A 16,970-nucleotide genomic window follows, 5' to 3' on the forward strand; every position below is an offset into this window, starting at 1 on the left:
ATATACTTAAGACAACCATAGGGCTACGATCGCTTTGTGCAATGGAGTCCTGATAAAGAAACAAAAAGGACCCTTTAAATAGCACTATCGTCCATAAAACCTACCACATTCAAAATTAACAAGATGTAGATGCAATTTAGGACAATTTAAGGTTGCGTCAAAAACACCAACTTGAATATCATGCTTTTTATTTCTTAAGGAAATACAGCTAATTGTCCTGGCAGAATTTCTTTGGGCATTGTGGTCTGAAATCGCTACTACCTTAAGCCGACATATATTTTATAGACATTCTATCCTTGAAGATTATACCTAGATGACCAAGGTGTCCGTACATGGCTTACACCACGACCATGTAAGGTTTGGTTTGTTGTTTAATGCAGCACTCAGCAATATTCCAGCTATATGACGGCGGTTTGTAAATAATCAAATCTGGACCAGACAATCCAGTGATTGACATCATAAGCATCAACCACGCTATTGGGATACGATGACATGGATCAACCAAGTCAGCATCCTGACCACCCGATCCTGTTAGTCGCCCCTTAGGACAAGCAGAGTCACCTTTTACAGCAAGCATGAGTTGCTGAAGACCTGTTCTACCCCGGATCTTCATGTCCATGGTCCTGTGGTCTACATTCTGAGAAAGCCATGCTATGCTGGACTTTCCCTTTAAGGAATATGGTCAGTAGATATAGGGTGTACCTTGCTGGTCTGAATCTGGGTAGCAAGGAAAGTATAATGTACATCTGCACCTTAAGTAGATTCTTGGCTTCCAACACTCAATCAGCAGATCCTGCCACAACTCAAGAAGAAAACTCTGCAGTGAGATGTGTAGCCATTGACAACGGTACCACCCTGCCCCAAAATGCCATGTGATCTTGAGATTAATGCATATAATACTTTAAGAAAACTGTATATCACTAATGAAATAACTTACAGCCGAAACTAAATTGAAAACATGAAACACAATATGAACGTTTTCATTTATTTATAAAGTAATGCCATTCACAAAGACTCCAAATCTCCCATTTACATCAGGTGTCTCTCCAGTCACAATGTGAGCATCTGTCTGGGTTACCATGGCAACAGTATCCATAGCAGCAGACCAGGCGGCCATCTTAGAATTGTAATTGTCAAATGAAAGAGAGCATTTTTCAGGGCTGTTCTTGCATGAGTTCCTCTGAACATCACCCAGTTTGGAAGCAAATGATGAACACTGTTTGCTTGTTTCATTGTCTGGCACTAAATAGCCATTTGTATGTGGCAAAATTGATGTGTGTCCTGCGCTGTTGATAGACATTGTGTCCATCACACTGTGATCATTAAGAGGCTCAGAGCAAGGGGGATCAGCACAGTTGTTGGTAACCAATCGGCCCATATTGCGAAATACATTCGCCATTGCCTCAGTAACCACAGGTCGGTAAAGGTCAAGGTCACAGGTCACATCTTCCATCTCACCTAAAACAGATAATTAATGAATCATCATAAATAAAATAGGGTCGTTTGCAACGCTCATTATTTGGGGGCAGGTTATCGATAATGAAATATGACAGTCATAATGAATTGCCATAGTGCTGAGCTCCCTAGCCCTTGATGATGAATTGGATGGGTATTGGAGATTTAAAGTGTACCATTAAGGTATGAATTGAACTTCGTAAAGGGAACAAAACAAGATGCTGGTACAACATATGTTTACTCATTCAATAAATATGCAGCAATCTTGGGTCCCTGGATACATTTGGCAAGTATATAACATTAAACACATGATAAAAATCATAATTTGAAATCTAGTTTGTCAGCACCATGCCTGTGGTGGTGGGTTTCACCAAAATGGTTAAACGCCTGAGACCCGTATCAGTCTGGGCTTTCCTCCCACATCAAGCTGTCATGCTGTGATATGATTGGAATACTGTTCAAAGCAGCGATAAACTCAACTCATTTACTCATACTTATAATATTTTCAGAACATTAGTGCATGCATACCCTCTGAAACCTCTGAATGAAACAATGGATAGCTGACCCCCCCCAAATATTATCTTAATACTTAATACTTGAAATAAATTATCTGCCTGAGGCAAGGGCGTTAAATGACTATAAAAGTTCCCACACTTGCACAACTTGGCTGAATGTCCAGAGTTACATTATGGCTGGACTAACGAGTTTACGCATAGAAAGTAGACATCCTGTTCGTAAACATGGATTTCAAGTGCAGATTTCAGTTGGTTGCAGGATTTGCAAAGCATTTGTACCTCCAACTGGGCCTTGACAGACATTTTTTGCAATTTTTTTCGTTTTCAATCAAGGTGCAATACAAATCTTGATTATCTATCAATCTCATTAAAATCAGACCTTAGTTCTCGCTACCGCTAAACAAAGATCTGAAGACATCCCATTAAGGGTCACGTCAGAACGACCTTTCATCCGACCAATCAGTGCGTCGCTTACCAGATTATGAAAGTGACAGTCGGAATGTGATTTCTAGTCATGCAATCTCGAAAACTTTAACATGGTGTATTTCGAACGATAGTTACAGGTTTAACGACTGAATCCTTACAATCTAGACAATCTATTAGCCATTCCAGAATGTTTTTTGTTCAGGTTTCAAATTTGTAATCGAGAATTTGTCAAAATATGTTTCGAAGTGTAGTCGCCAATTTGAATTTTGTGCCGTAAAGCACGAGAAAGCTGCCTTCTGATTGGTCATTCCTTTGGTCGGTCAAAGTTCGCGCAAGGTCGGCCTGGCGTGACCCATAATGGGATGTCCTCAGATCTTTGTTTAGCGGAAGCGAGAACTAAGGTCTGGTTTTATGAGATTGGATTATCTATCAGATCATCTTGACTGGTGAGGCCATTTTGTTTCAAGCAAATGCAAGTGATATGAGTGATGGAATCTGATTGGTCCATAGGAGAGACACAGGGACATCACTCGTAATAGCTGCTACGATCGGGCTTGGAAATTCCAGGCAAGGGAATAAAGTGAACTTTTATAGTCGGTTAACGCCCTTGCCTCGGCAAGATGGAAATAAATAAAGGCATTCGCTCACATCTTTTCTGGAGGTACTCTGCACAGAACGTCTCCGACACTCCCCCTCCAGGCAGAACCGTCCCATCATGCAGTGCGTTGGCGAGCCTATGGCTACACAGGCCTATCTCCTGTTCCTGTATGTCACTGCCATGAGAACTTTGATGACACAGTACGATTGTCTGTAGAAATGAAGTATAATGTCTACATAGTAGCTAGTAGTGAGTGAGTAAGTATGGTTCTACGCCGCTTTTAGCAATATTCCACCAATATCACGGCGGGGGACACCAAAAAAGGGCTTCACACATTGTACCCATGTCAGGAATCAAACCCGGGTCTTCGGCATGACGAGCGAACACTTTAACCACTAGGCTATCCAACCACCCCTAGTTTTTAAATCTGTTACCTGGAGACTGAACACAACCAAGGTATAGTTTTTCTCTATCAGATTTCAAGCTACTAACACAACATGAGGTATTTAAATAATTACTTGATATGCCAAACTCATTTTACAAACAAAATTAAATAATCAAAAAAAGGTACAGTTTCTGTTGTTTTTGTCATAAATTTAGGCTCTCCCTCGTCACTTCAAAACAAGACCACCATTTTCATATATTAGTGAATGAGTGAGTGAATATGGTTTTACGCCGCTTTTAGCAATATTCCAGCAATATCACGGCGGGGGACACCAGAAATGGGCTTCACACATTGTACCCATGCCGGGAATCGAACTCGGGTCTTCGGCGTGATGAGCGAACACTTTAACCACTAGGCTACCTGACCGCCCCTTTTCATATATTAACCAAGATAGACTGTCATCATGTATTTACTTTACCTGTGACATGGCGATATAGCGAGTCTCACAAATCAATGTCGTATACCGTATTTGACGTAATAAGCGCCCTGGGCGCTCTCAAAATTAGAAATAGGAGGCTCTTGTTAGAATATCATTTTGGAAAAAACAGAATTGAAAGATAAATTTCGTGGTTTATGCTGACAGCCTGAAATGTTTATGTACGACAGATATATTTTAATTGCCCATAATAAAGAGTGCATATAACACACGAGTGTGTATTATACGCAAATAAATAAGTCTTGTGTACACTGATCAATCGGAAGGGGTGCTAATTGGGATTGTTCACTAGCCAATATATCAGCAAATATCACCGTGGGCGCTTATTACGTCGAATACGGTATATGCAATAATATGTCATAACTTTATTGTGGACCTCGTTTGGATTTTGGGTCAGAATTTGTATCCAGTGTGACGGCCTGGATTGTTATTCAAAATATCAGTCACTGGATTGTCTGGCCCAGACATGATTATTTACAGGCTGCTGTGTGGTGTTTCATGAGAAATCAATGTCCACCTGTATGATTCCTTATGTTAATTGATACAGTATTGTGTGTCTCCATGGTTACCTGTAGTGCTGTTGCCATGGCAGTGTCTAGCACTACATGAGCTGATTGAGGGTCGTGACTATTGAGATGGTCACACCAGGATGGGAAGTATGGCCGGACATGTAGGTTCTCGCATACATGACTCTGCAACAAACAAACAAACTCTGCGACAAACAAACAAACTCTGCAACAAACAAACAAACTCTGCAACAATCTCATTAAAATCAGACCTTAGTTCTCGCTATAGCTAAACAAATATCTGAGGACATCCCATTAGGGGTCACGTCAGAACGACCTTTCATCCGACCAATCAGTGCGTCGCTTACCAGATTATGAAAGTGACAGTCAGTCTGAATGTGATTTCTAATCAATGCAATCTCGAAAACTTTAACATGGGGTATTCCGAACGATAGTTACGGGTTTAACGACTGAATCCATACAATCTAGACCATCTATTAGCTATTCCAGAATGTTTTTTTGTTCAGGTTTCAAATTTGTAATCGAGAATTTGTCAAAATATGTTTCGAAGCGTAGTTGCCAATTTGAAATTTGTGACGTAAAGCACGAGAAAGCTGCCTTCTGATTGGTCATTCCATTGGTCGGTCAGAGTTCGCGCAAGATCGGTCTGACGTGACCCGTAATGGGATGTCCTCAGATCTTTGTTTAGCGGTAGCGAGAACTAAGATCTGATTTTAATGAGATTGACTCTGCAACAAACAAGAGAGAAAGAACAGTGAACAATATTAGTTATGGTGTCTTTAGTTGCGGTATACGATGTCATATTAGGTTAGCAGAAAAATATTAGTCTCGGTTCACGCCTCGGCCAACATTTTTCTGCTAACCTAACATGACACCGTATGCGGCAACTAAAGACACCATAACAAATTTATTGTGCCGAAAAGTTTACACTCTCTAGTATCTATATAAACTTGACACTTACGTTGACCTTAAGGGTCAAAGGGAGAGTACTCTTCAAACTATAGAGGCCAAACCTTGTTGACAATCTTAACTATAATCTTTATCAATATAGTCACGAACCTGATCTAAAACACAGATTAATGTCCTTGCACATCACAATTAATGATAGTAAAACACGAAACAGTGTCAAATAACGAATTTCGGTACCAGATTTTCATGTGAAATATGTGAGGTGGGTGTTGGAAAATCCAAGATGGCGGTTACTGACGGTATACTGTCAATGGTCAATAGCAACCATCTTGGATTTTTACTGATGGGGCTCATGTGGGGTCAGTAGTTCTGCTCTGTGATTGGTCAATCTCACTGTGAGGGATTAATAAGAGAGAATATTGAACCCATGACTATACAAGTAACAACTAATGTTTAGTTATGATAAGCAAATACATAGTTTGTAGTGAGCGTTGTTTACTGGTTCTACCTTGCTGGCATCTGTGACATACACACACAGCTCAGTGCCGGTCACCTCTCGCAGGGCTTCCAGCAGTCTGAAGGGCGTACTGTGAACAGTGACCACACCACTAGCGGTCAGCTCGTCCCTCACTCTCTCATCAACCTCACCCTTCACCAGGACTAGATCAACTGACAGCTGAAACACAGAAGATACATTGTGTTAGAGAGGAGATACATTGTGTCAAAGAGAAGATATATTGTGTTAGAGACAGGAGATATATTGTGTCAGGAGAGGGGAGATACATTGTGTCAGGACAGAGGAGATACAGTGTGTCGGGACAGAGGCGATACATTGTGTCAGGAGAGAGGAGATATATTGTGTCAGGAGAGAGGAGATATATTGTGTTAGAGACAGAGGAGATACAGTGTGTCGGGACAGAGACGATACATTGTGTCAGAGAGGAGATATTTTGTGTTAGAGACAGAGGAGATACAGTGTGTCGGGACAGAGGCGATACATTGTGTCAGAGAGGAGATATATTGTGTTAGAGACAGAGGAGATACAGTGTGTCGGGACAGAGGCGATACATTGTGTCAGAGAGGAGATATATTGTGTTAGAGACAGAGGAGATACATTGTGTCAGGACAGAGGAGATATATTGTGTCAGGAGAGAGGAGATATATTGTGTCAGGAGAGAGGAGATATATTGTGTTAGAGACAGGAGATACAGTGTGTCGGGACAGAGGCGATACATTGTGTCAGAGAGGAGATATATTGTGTTAGAGACAGAGGAGATACATTTTGTCAGGACAGAGGAGATACATTGTGTCGGGACAGAGGAGATACATTGTGTCAGGACAGAGGAAATACATTGTGTCAGAGAGGAGATATATTGTGTTAGAGACAGATGAGATATACTGTGTCAGGACAGAGGAGATATATTGTGTTAGAGACAGAGGAGATACATTGTGTCAGGACAGAGGAGATACGTTGTGTCAGACCAAGGAGATACATTGTGTCAGAGAGGAGATATATTGTGTTAGAGACAGAGGAGATATATTGTGTCAGGACAGAGGAGATATATTGTGTCAGGACAGGGGAGATAAATTGTGTCAAGACAGAGGAGATCCATTGTGTCAGGACAGAGGAGACACATTGTGTCAGGACAGAGGAGATATATTGTGTCAGGACAGAGGAGATATATTGTGTCACGACAGAGGAGATATATTGTGTCAGGACAGAGGAGACATATTGTGTCAGGACAGAGGAGATACATTGTGTTAGACCAAGGAGATACAACATGTCTGATAGAGGAGATACATTGTGTCAGGACAGGGGAGATATATAGTGTCAGGACAGGGGAGATACATTGTGTCGGGACAGAGGAGATATATTGTGTCAGGACAGAGGAGATATATTGTGTCAGGACAGAGGAGACATATTGTGTCAGGACAGAAGAGATACATTGTGTCAGACCAAGGAGATACAATGTGTCTGATAGAGGAGATACATTGTGTCAGGACAGGGGAGACATATTGTGTTAGAGACAGAGGAGATACATTGTGTCAGACCAAGGAGATACAATGTGTCTGATAGAGGGGATACATTGTGTCAGGACAGAGGAGATACATTGTGTCAGGATAGAGGAGATACATTGTGTCAGGACAGAGGAGATACATTGTGTCAGGACAGAGGAGATACATTGTGTCAGGACAGAGGAGATATATTGTGTCAGGACAGGGGAGATACATTGTGTCAGACCCAGGAGGTATATTGTGTTAGAGACAGAGGAGATACATAGTGTCAGAGAGGAGATACAATGTATCAGACCAAGGAGATACAATGTGTCTGATAGAGGAGATACATTGTGTCAGGACAGGGGAGATATATTGTGTCAGGACAGGGGAGATATATTGTGTCAGGACAGGGGAGATATATTGTGTCAGGACAGGGGAGACATATTGTGTTAGAGACAGAGGAGATACATTGTGTCAGACCAAGGAGATACAATGTGTCTGATAGAGGAGATACATTGTGTCAGGACAGGGGAGATATATTGTGTCAGGACAGGGGAGATATATTGTGTCAGGACAGAGGAGATATATTGTGTCAGGACAGAGGAGATATATTGTGTCAGACCAAGGAGATACAATGTGTCTGATAGAGGAGATACATTGTGTCAGGACTGAGGAGATACATTGTGTCAGGACTGAGGAGATACATTGTGTCAGACCAAGGAGATACAATGTGTCTGATAGAGGAGATACATTGTGTCAGGACTGAGGAGATACATTGTGTCAGGACTGAGGAGATACATTGTGTCAGGACAGTGGAAAGAGAATGCGTCAGGTACAGGAAATACACTTCTTGGTGATAAAAAATAGATATCTAAACAGGCCAAATATCATCCTTTAAAAACTTTGTTGTTGTTGAAACAGTGTGGTTGATTTGTCAGGAGCATAATGAAATACGGCTTCCTTGTACACACCTCTGTTAGTCTCTCCACACAGTGCTGTAGCCAGTTGTCCTGCCTACTGAGATGTCCCACAGACTCCACACCACTCACACAGCTCCCCTTCACTGCATCCTTGTACCCCTTGTGATGGAACTTGCAACTCAAGTCCCCATTCAACAGCTGTTGACAGACAGATATGGGCTCTTTATATCCTCATATAAATACATATATCCTTTATATCCTCATATAAATACATATATCCTTTATATCCTCATATAAATACATATAACCTTCATATCCTCATATAAATACATATATCCTTTATATCCTCATATAAATGAGCTGGACGTAATGCTGTTTTGAACAGTATTCCAGTTATATCACAGCATGTCAGCTTTGCAGGTCTCAGACGTTTACCACTTTGGTGAAACCCATGAGCACGGGTATGGTGCTGACAAACCTAGAAACATAATCGAGGCAAACGATTTGGGATTCAAACCCACATTCACAGTTTCTGGCATGCTCAAAGGCAACAGGTGTGAACACCGAATTGCGGCACAGCCCGTGCCCTTTACAAATATGAACTGTCTGTAAAGGGTGTTGCTTTCTATTCCAGTTCTCTTAGGAATTACTTATACATGTATTAATAATTTTTATATATTTTTTATTTATTGAGGTATAACTACCGGTATATGGATTTACAGTGTGCAAACTGTTTTTCACGTTTAGAACTCATAGAACGCGCATGTTACTGGTCATGCTGGTAAGATCACAATACAAAACAACACAACACTTGTCACTTTTCATGTGAAGCACTTGTAGGGAGAATTATGTGACCCTAACCAAACTAATTTCATTAAACTTTTTCATTAAGCAATTTTATAAGGAAGAGGTGAGGTGAGGTGAAATTGGGTTAAATGTTACGTCCAAGATTATTGCACTTATATAGCGACGTGCATGTATGTGTGTGTGTTTGTGGCTGTTTGTACTAGTCCGGACTGATGCCGATTTATAGTGCTAGCCCACTGAGATACCATGCCGCAGTTTAACATGAATACCCCACTCAGACACAGTATACTGACTCCGAGCCGACCAGTCCTTGTTTTAGCCCCTTAATGCCGAGCGCCTGACAGGGTAACAACAGTTAACGTCATCTTTTAAGGTCTCTTGGTATGACTCGGCCGGGGTTCGAACCCAGGACCTTCCGCTCTCCGGTCAGACGCTCTACCACTAGACCACGGAGGCGGTCCTTATAAGGAAGAGAATTTATGGATGTCAACTACTTTAACATCAGGCACACAACGTTTATGCTTACTCCTTCATCAGGTGAATGAATGCTAGGAGGCAGAGATTGCTTTGGTTGGTTTGTTGTTTAACGTCGCACTCAGCAATATTCCAGCTATATGACGGCAGTCTGTAAATTATCGGGTCTGGACCAGGCAGTCCAGTGATTGACATCATGAGCATCGATTCACACAATTGGAACCAATGACATGCATCAACCAAGTCAGCGAGTCTGTATGAGGCAGAGAGTATATATATATATGTACAGGTAAGAACAACAAAAGTAATAAGATAACAAAATGTTTGAATGATTAAATGTGTATGGGATTAATATCCTTAAGCAGAGAAAAATTACTTTCGCACATATTTGACGATAATCCTGCAAACAAGAAAAAACGTTTCTGTCTGACATGATCAAGATTAAAAGGCATAAAGTCCTACCAGAACATTCCAGTGTTTGTCTGTGTGTGACATGATGTGTGACAGTGTGTGAGTGTCACACCTTGCCACCAGGCCCGGTACAACACCTGTGTGTCTGACAGGTGCTCCACTCACAGTGCAGGTGTGGAGCAGCCTCAGGTTCACCCTACAAACAACAAAACACACTTGCAAAGACCTGTGAAGATCCGGGGTAGAATAGGCCTTCAGCAACCCATGCTTGCCGTAAAAGGTGACTATGTTTGGCGTAAGAGGCGACTAACATGATCGGGTGGTCAGGCTTGCTGACTTGGTTGATGCATGTCATCGTATCCCAATTGCGTGGATCGATGCTCATGATGTCAATCACTGGATTTTTTACAGACCGCTGTCATATAGATGGAATATTGCCGAGTGTGGTGTTAAACAACAAACAAACAAACAATATACTTGCAAATCGGATAAAACATAAAAAAAAGTTATTTATCCATTGTTAAAGGAAAATAGAAGGATGTATGACCAGATTCTGGAACCTGTTTCAAGTACAGTCAACATGTGATCATGTTAAATAAAACTTATGCAGATAGGTACGACTAAAATATAATAATAGTCTTGGTTGTCAGTTACCACCCGCATCATCATGAAGTCTGCCGCACGTTTTGTTTTTATTTCCATTTACGAAAATACATAAAATCCTAATACTTACACACGATGCACAAAAAAAATTGAAAATGAAAAAACCCTGAAACATGCAATGAACTTTATGATGATGTGGGCAGTCCCTAAGGAACAAGACTAATATATTTTTTAGCCTAACCTGCTCTCTTTTAATTCAAAATGATCAGGGGCGGTCAGGTAGCCTTGTGATTAAAGCGTTCACGCGTCACACTGAAGACCCGGGTTCGATTCCCGACATGGGTACAATGAGTGAAGACCATTTCTGGTGTCCCCTGCCGTGATATTGCTGGAATATTGCTAAAAGTGGCTTAAAATCAAACTGACTCCCTCACTAAAACGATCACTACAGAGCCTTGACAGTCCTGTCTTTAGTGACCTAAGATACCTAGTCTGCATGACCCTCTTATGACAAGAATAAGTTACTAGGGATCAATTCTATCCTGGTATCTCAGCCACCACCCCCGCCCCGAACCCGCCATGTTGTGATTTGTTTCGGTTAAACAACCAATCTCATTAAAATCAGAATCTAAGTTCTCGCTTCCGCAAAACAAATATCTGAGGACATTCCATTACGGGTCAGATCAGAACGACCTTTCGCCAACTTTGACCGTTCACTGAAACGAATAACCAGAAGTCGGTATCAGCCAATGAGATTGCAGCTTTCTCGAGCTTTACGGCACTCGTTTCAACCTGGCGAATTCCATTTCAGACTACGCTTGAAAAATATGTTGACACAGTTTTCGATTAAAATTTTCAAAACTGAACAAACGAACATTCCGGAATGTCTAATATATTGTTGAGATTGTATTGCAGAACTTCCCACGTACTGTGCAACGCCTCCTCCGTTCAAATGTTTATCCCGTGGAAGCGAGAGATAGATGATAATTTTGACGGAATCAGTCCGTAACTGTCGTTCGGAATACCCCATATTAACGTTTTCGAGGTTGCATGATTAGAAATCTCATTCTGACTGTCACTTTCATGATCTGGTAAGCTACGCTTTGATTGGTCGGATGAAAGGTCCGGATCTTTGTTTAGCGGTAGCGAGAACTAAGATCTGATTTTAATGAGATTGGTTAAACACCCAATATCACTGACCGTCCACCATGTTGTGACTTTGCCTTTGCTAAACACCAATATCACTGACCCTCCACCATGTTGTGATTTTGCCTTTGCTAAACACCAATATCACTGACCCTCCATCACCAGGGCAGGGTATTAAATGCTAACATTCTTGTTTTGGTTTTCCATTTATTAAGCTATAATCATGATCAAATGTAAAGTTCTTGAATGGTCTCATGTTCATATTCTCCTCAATACACTTACGTATGTTTACTTGTCACCTCCATCTGCATCATTGCAGCTTGTACCACAAGCCTCATCATATCGGGGCAGCCATGGCTCAGACCTTGTGCTACCTTACACCAGCACATGTCCGAAGGAGGAATGTCTGAGGCCAAGGGGAACTGTGTCTCACCAGAACATAAAGTCCTCTCACCACATCCCCCATCACTACCTCCCTGCTTGTCACAGAATGCTGGTGTCATGGATAACTCATCAATATGTGGGTGGGCAATCACAGTGCCAGGTATCTGATCAGCATCCGATGTCATCCGTCTTGATGCAGCAACTGCTGCTTCAGAGGTGTGATCTGTGGATGTTTTCGAACCTAGTGACAGATCAAACTTGAGCCCCCTTGAGGCCTGCTTGAATGATTCTAATTCCATCCCAGAAACACTATCAGTTCCTAAGGACAAAACCTGCCCTGTGTCCAACATAAACGACGGTCTCGAAGGTTGCACAGTCAGTCCAGCTTGAACACTTTGTGTAGAATGTAGTAAGGTTACGTCATCGGAATTGACCTCTCCATTTCCCTTACTCATCTGTTCTGAACAATTTACTAAACATTCATGGTCTCTCCTCTCAACAGCATCAGTTTTGTCATCTTCATCTGTTGAATTACCTCCCCTGTTTCCAGCTTGGAAATGGCCATAGTCCCCTGTTGTATTCACATTGTTGAATGTCTTAAAGTGTCGACTGTGAGACAAGGAGTCCCTTAACCCTTCCTTTTTCTTTTGAGACAATTTTTCTTGGAGACAACGTTCAAAATAGTACCTGTCTGATACAGGACTTGTCGCCTTGTAGTGCACCTTCCAGCCTGACCTAGCATTAGCGCTTTCTGATGTCATACTTTCCAGTGTGGACTCTACAGTCTTGAAATAGCGACTTGAGTTCAGGACCCGTTTTTGAGATTTTTTAAGATTGCCCAAACCTAGCATTTTTGTTTCATCAGGTGATGACATTATACTGTTTGATGTAACAGTTCTAGAGCACTCAGTCACAAGTTGAGTCTCGGAAAACTGCTGTTGACATTTATTCACAGTCTCTATCATCATATTCAGTCTATCTAGCTCTGATTGTAAGTTACCCTTACATTTTGGTTCAGGAACCATATTGTTACCATGGTTACAATCAGCCTCTTTTCCCACATCCATTAGAGAATGTTTAGGCTTTGGCTGTGTGTGCACGAGACCCTTGCCTTCATTGCTCCCGGTATTGGACACTGCCTGCTCTTTGAAATGACGACTGCTAAGAAAAACATTAGCTTTTTCAACTTTTGTTGGCTTTATTTTTTTCAACAATAAATCCAAAGATTTGATGTCTGGTTCTGTTCTCTCTGCAGTGCCATCTGCATCTATTGATGTTTTATTCTCCAATTCACGATCTTCAAAACACGAATCAAAATCTTCCTCAATCACTTCCCTGGCAGTCTGACTCTGAGAAGATGTAAGTCTATCACAATCCAAGACGGCTGTGTCTGAAGCCTCTTGATTAAATCCCGGGTCCTCAATCACTTCCCTGACAGTCTGACTCTGAGAAGATGTAAGTCTATCACAATCCAAGACGGATGTGTCTGAAGCCTCTTGATTAAATCCCGGGTCCTCAATCACTTCCCTGACAGTCTGACTCTGAGAAGATGTAAGTCTATCACAATCCAAGACGGATGTGTCTGAAGCCTCTTGATTAAATCCCGGGTCCTCAATCACTTCCCTGACAGTCTGACTCTGAGAAGATGTAAGTCTATCACAATCCAAGACGGATGTGTCTGAAGCCTCTTGATTAAATCCTTCACAGTACCTGTCATTCAAATTTGCAACTCCTTCAGCATGTAAAGTTTCAGTTTGAGACAAATCTGAATTTTGTTTACCAGTCTCACAAGCAAACACTCTCCCACTCGGTTCACATGCAGTCACATTTTGGTGTTTCCAAGGTCCATCATCGAAACAGTCGTCAAAGTCTGAATCATGCTGGTCAGCATCGGACAACCTACTGATCAAACGGAACTCATCTTGGGCTTCTAAACTCTCTTCATGATATGTTTGACCAGTTTGGGCCTCCTCACTGATTCTTTCCTTGCTTGGTATCGACCCCTCAAAGAACCACCCAATATCATCCTCATCCTCATCTTCTTCCTCCTGGACTTGCTTCATCTTAAGCTGAACAAACTTGGTTTCTGTCAATTCCATGAGATCACTTCCCAGCTGAGTAAACACCTCATTATCTTTGTATATTCTCTTTTCAGAGTCTGGAAAAAGCACTTCTTTAAAATCGTCTGATTTGTTAGCTGGGAGTTTGTCATGATGAATGTCGTCTGTGTGTGGACAGTCCGCTGGGGTAGCATGCAGGTGGCTGGTCAGTGGTATCTGGAGAGCTGACAATCTACACATGCAGTCCGACAGAGTCTCTCTCATCAGGGTAATCACATCGTCTGACGGAATTCCCTGAAAATCAACATACAATTCATTATTGAGTGCATCTTCCCGAGGCAAGAGAGTTAATCTCATGAAAATCGGATCATAGTTCTTGCTACCGCTAAACAAAGATCTGAGGACATCCCATTACGTAATCAAAGCGTCGCTTACCAGATCATGAAAGTGACAGTCGGAATGAGTTTTCTAATCATGCAACCTCGAAAACATTAACAAAGGGTATTCCGAACGACAGTTACGGACTGATTCCGTCAAAATTATCGTCTATCTCTCGTTGCGCTGGATAAACATTTGAATGGAGGAGGCGTTGCACAGTCGCTTACCAGATCATGAAAGTGACAGTCGGAACGTGTTTTCTAATCATGCAACCTCATACTTTGGCCATGTTGGCAAGACGAGCGCGCTTTAACCACCAGACTACCAAACCGCCCCTGGATGGTAAGAATCTATGCTGATATTACCTGTTCACACAGAGAGAGATATGCTTCTGTCAGAAAACCGTGTAGAGTGAGGAGAGATTTCACTTCAGATCCAAAGCGATGACTGTGAGCTTTACACACAGCTACTATCAGTTGACCAATGGGGTGCTGAAACAGAAAAGTATCGGGTGAGTGAGTGAGTGAGTGAGAGAGTGGTTAAGGGAATGAGTGGGAAGGGAATGAGCGAGTGAGGGAGAGAATGATCGAGTGAGGATCATCTTCCCGAGGCAAGAGAGTTAACTGACTATAAAAGTCCAGTTTCCACCCTTGCCAAACTAGGCTGGTATTATGGAGTTAGATTTTGGCTGGACTAACAAGTCTATGCATAGTCCAATCAAAATCGCGCACCGTAATCGAAATCCAGTTCGTAAACTGTCATGGAGAGTTCGGTTGATTGCAGGATTTACAAAGCATGTGCACCGCCAATTCGTTGTCAGCAGATATTTTCCAAATCTTTTCATGTTTGTAATCAAGGTGCTCACGTGAAGTATGACCCGTTTTATCACAATATAGATCTTGATTGTCGTTCAGGATACTGATACATTTAACAAATAATGGCCTTGTGTCCAGGAAAATACAAACCTCTATGTCCAGTAGTTGTAGTAGTAGCGAGACATCCTTGACATACACGGTATCACCGTGCTCACTGACAACACACTTCACACTGAAAGTACAACATTGGAACTCATGGTCAAAGTAAACATGGTGAAAGATCCATAATGGAAATGTGGAAAAATTAAGATTTTTTTATCTTTACTTAAGATTATTATACCATGGCTGGCAACATGGTAGTTTACTAGGTGGTTCGCAATTGAAACTAAACTCAGTTAATGAAACATGAACTACCCTGCAATCAACTAAACGTAAAATTCCCTTGTAATCAACTTAACGTGAAATTCCCTTGTAATCAACTTAACATGAAAGCCCTTGTAATCAACTTAACATGAAAGCCCCTTGTAATCAACTAAACATATCAACTAAACATGAAAGCCCCTTGTAATGGATGGGAAGAAAAGTAATGAAAATTAAATTTGTGAACTATTTCTTACCTTTCAGCATTTCCAAAGAACGGCTGAATGACAGCTGCTGCAAATTTGAAGAAATCTGAACTTTTAAAATGTTTAATTTTCTTCACTATCAAACAATTTGTCAACTAGGTGCCTACCATATAGCATGAACAGTGAATTGTGAGCTATATATCAATAGTTTGATACACTGTGATTCATCATGTTCATGTATCATCCTGATCCTAGTGTACATTTACTGTAAGTTCAACCCTGCATTTAGAGGAGATGTGAGTTATACAAATATAAGAAACCCAAATTGTGGTCAGGCTATCAGAAATAGTAGGATTAGTCAAGTCAGGCTGGGGCAAAGATTGCTGTAATCCAAAAACATGCAATCTAGCAATTTGTAGAGGTTAAACATGTTAAACTGAGAGGAAGTTTAATGTTACAGTGCTACATAATGGTTTAAAATGTTGAAGGTATAAAATGTATATGTATAAAACATAACTAATATTTTACATTTTCTAAGTAATGTTTACCTAATTCAATAAGATGAGCTTCTTACTGCTTCATTAGCAAATAGTATTTAAAAAAGGTATCGATACACTAAATGCAACAAGGTCATACAAACTAATAAAAACTGATCTCAGTTAAATGATATTGATAAATACTTGACCCTGCCACATATGATATTATATTATCAATCAATCCTAGTAACGAAAAAGAACTGAGGGACTTCGACTTGGAGAAAGATATTTCTTCAGCTAACAAGTCAATGTGTAATGTATACCTAAATGTAGAGAAGCCATTTGACAATATCCTCTTCTATATCTTTACTCTGTCATGATGCAGGTTTTCAATTTTTAAAATCGCCCTACTGCTTTCTTGTTGTTTTGGAAGCCATGTTTTGTAAACACCAAGGGAGGTAATTCTTTCAAAAAACAAAATTCGACATGGAGATATCATTCGGATCCGGACACATTCACATTTCTTTAAGGTCATAAATTAATTTTATTTTTATTTTATAAACCTTAATATCATTTATACTCTTTAAGATATTAACGGAATGTTTACCTTTCTTTCAAAGA

General features: G+C 41.0%; 1 protein-coding gene across 1 annotated transcript; it reads right to left on the reverse strand.

Moving 5' to 3' along the window:
* Positions 1-971: 971 nt before the first annotated feature.
* On the reverse strand, positions 972-16,800 carry LOC124112066. The gene is made up of 11 exons (XM_046471999.2): positions 16,673-16,800; positions 15,925-15,961; positions 15,458-15,539; positions 14,858-14,983; positions 11,953-14,408; positions 9,973-10,117; positions 8,281-8,427; positions 5,820-5,987; positions 4,445-4,567; positions 3,045-3,204; positions 972-1,458 (listed from the first exon to the last, which is right to left on the reverse strand). The coding sequence occupies exons 1-11, from the start codon at positions 16,689-16,691 to the stop codon at positions 989-991; spliced, it is 3,933 nt and encodes a 1,310-aa protein (XP_046327955.2). The 5' UTR covers positions 16,692-16,800; the 3' UTR covers positions 972-988.
* Between the last annotated feature and the right edge of the window lie 170 nt (positions 16,801-16,970).

The sequence above is a fragment of the Haliotis rufescens genome, unplaced genomic scaffold (genome assembly GCF_023055435.1).
Source record: "Haliotis rufescens isolate VD_foot unplaced genomic scaffold, xgHalRufe1.0.p SCAF_10, whole genome shotgun sequence".
Classification (NCBI taxonomy): domain Eukaryota; kingdom Metazoa; phylum Mollusca; class Gastropoda; order Lepetellida; family Haliotidae; genus Haliotis; species Haliotis rufescens.

Coding starts and splice junctions, on each gene's coding strand:
- LOC124112066 (XM_046471999.2), bottom strand. Junction 3,205..4,444: donor CCATGGCAACAGCACTACAG/GTAACCATGGAG, acceptor TCATTTCTACAG/ACAATCGTACTGTGTCATCA. Junction 1,459..3,044: donor AGAGTACCTCCAGAAAAGAT/GTGAGCGAATGC, acceptor TATCTGTTTTAG/GTGAGATGGAAGATGTGACC.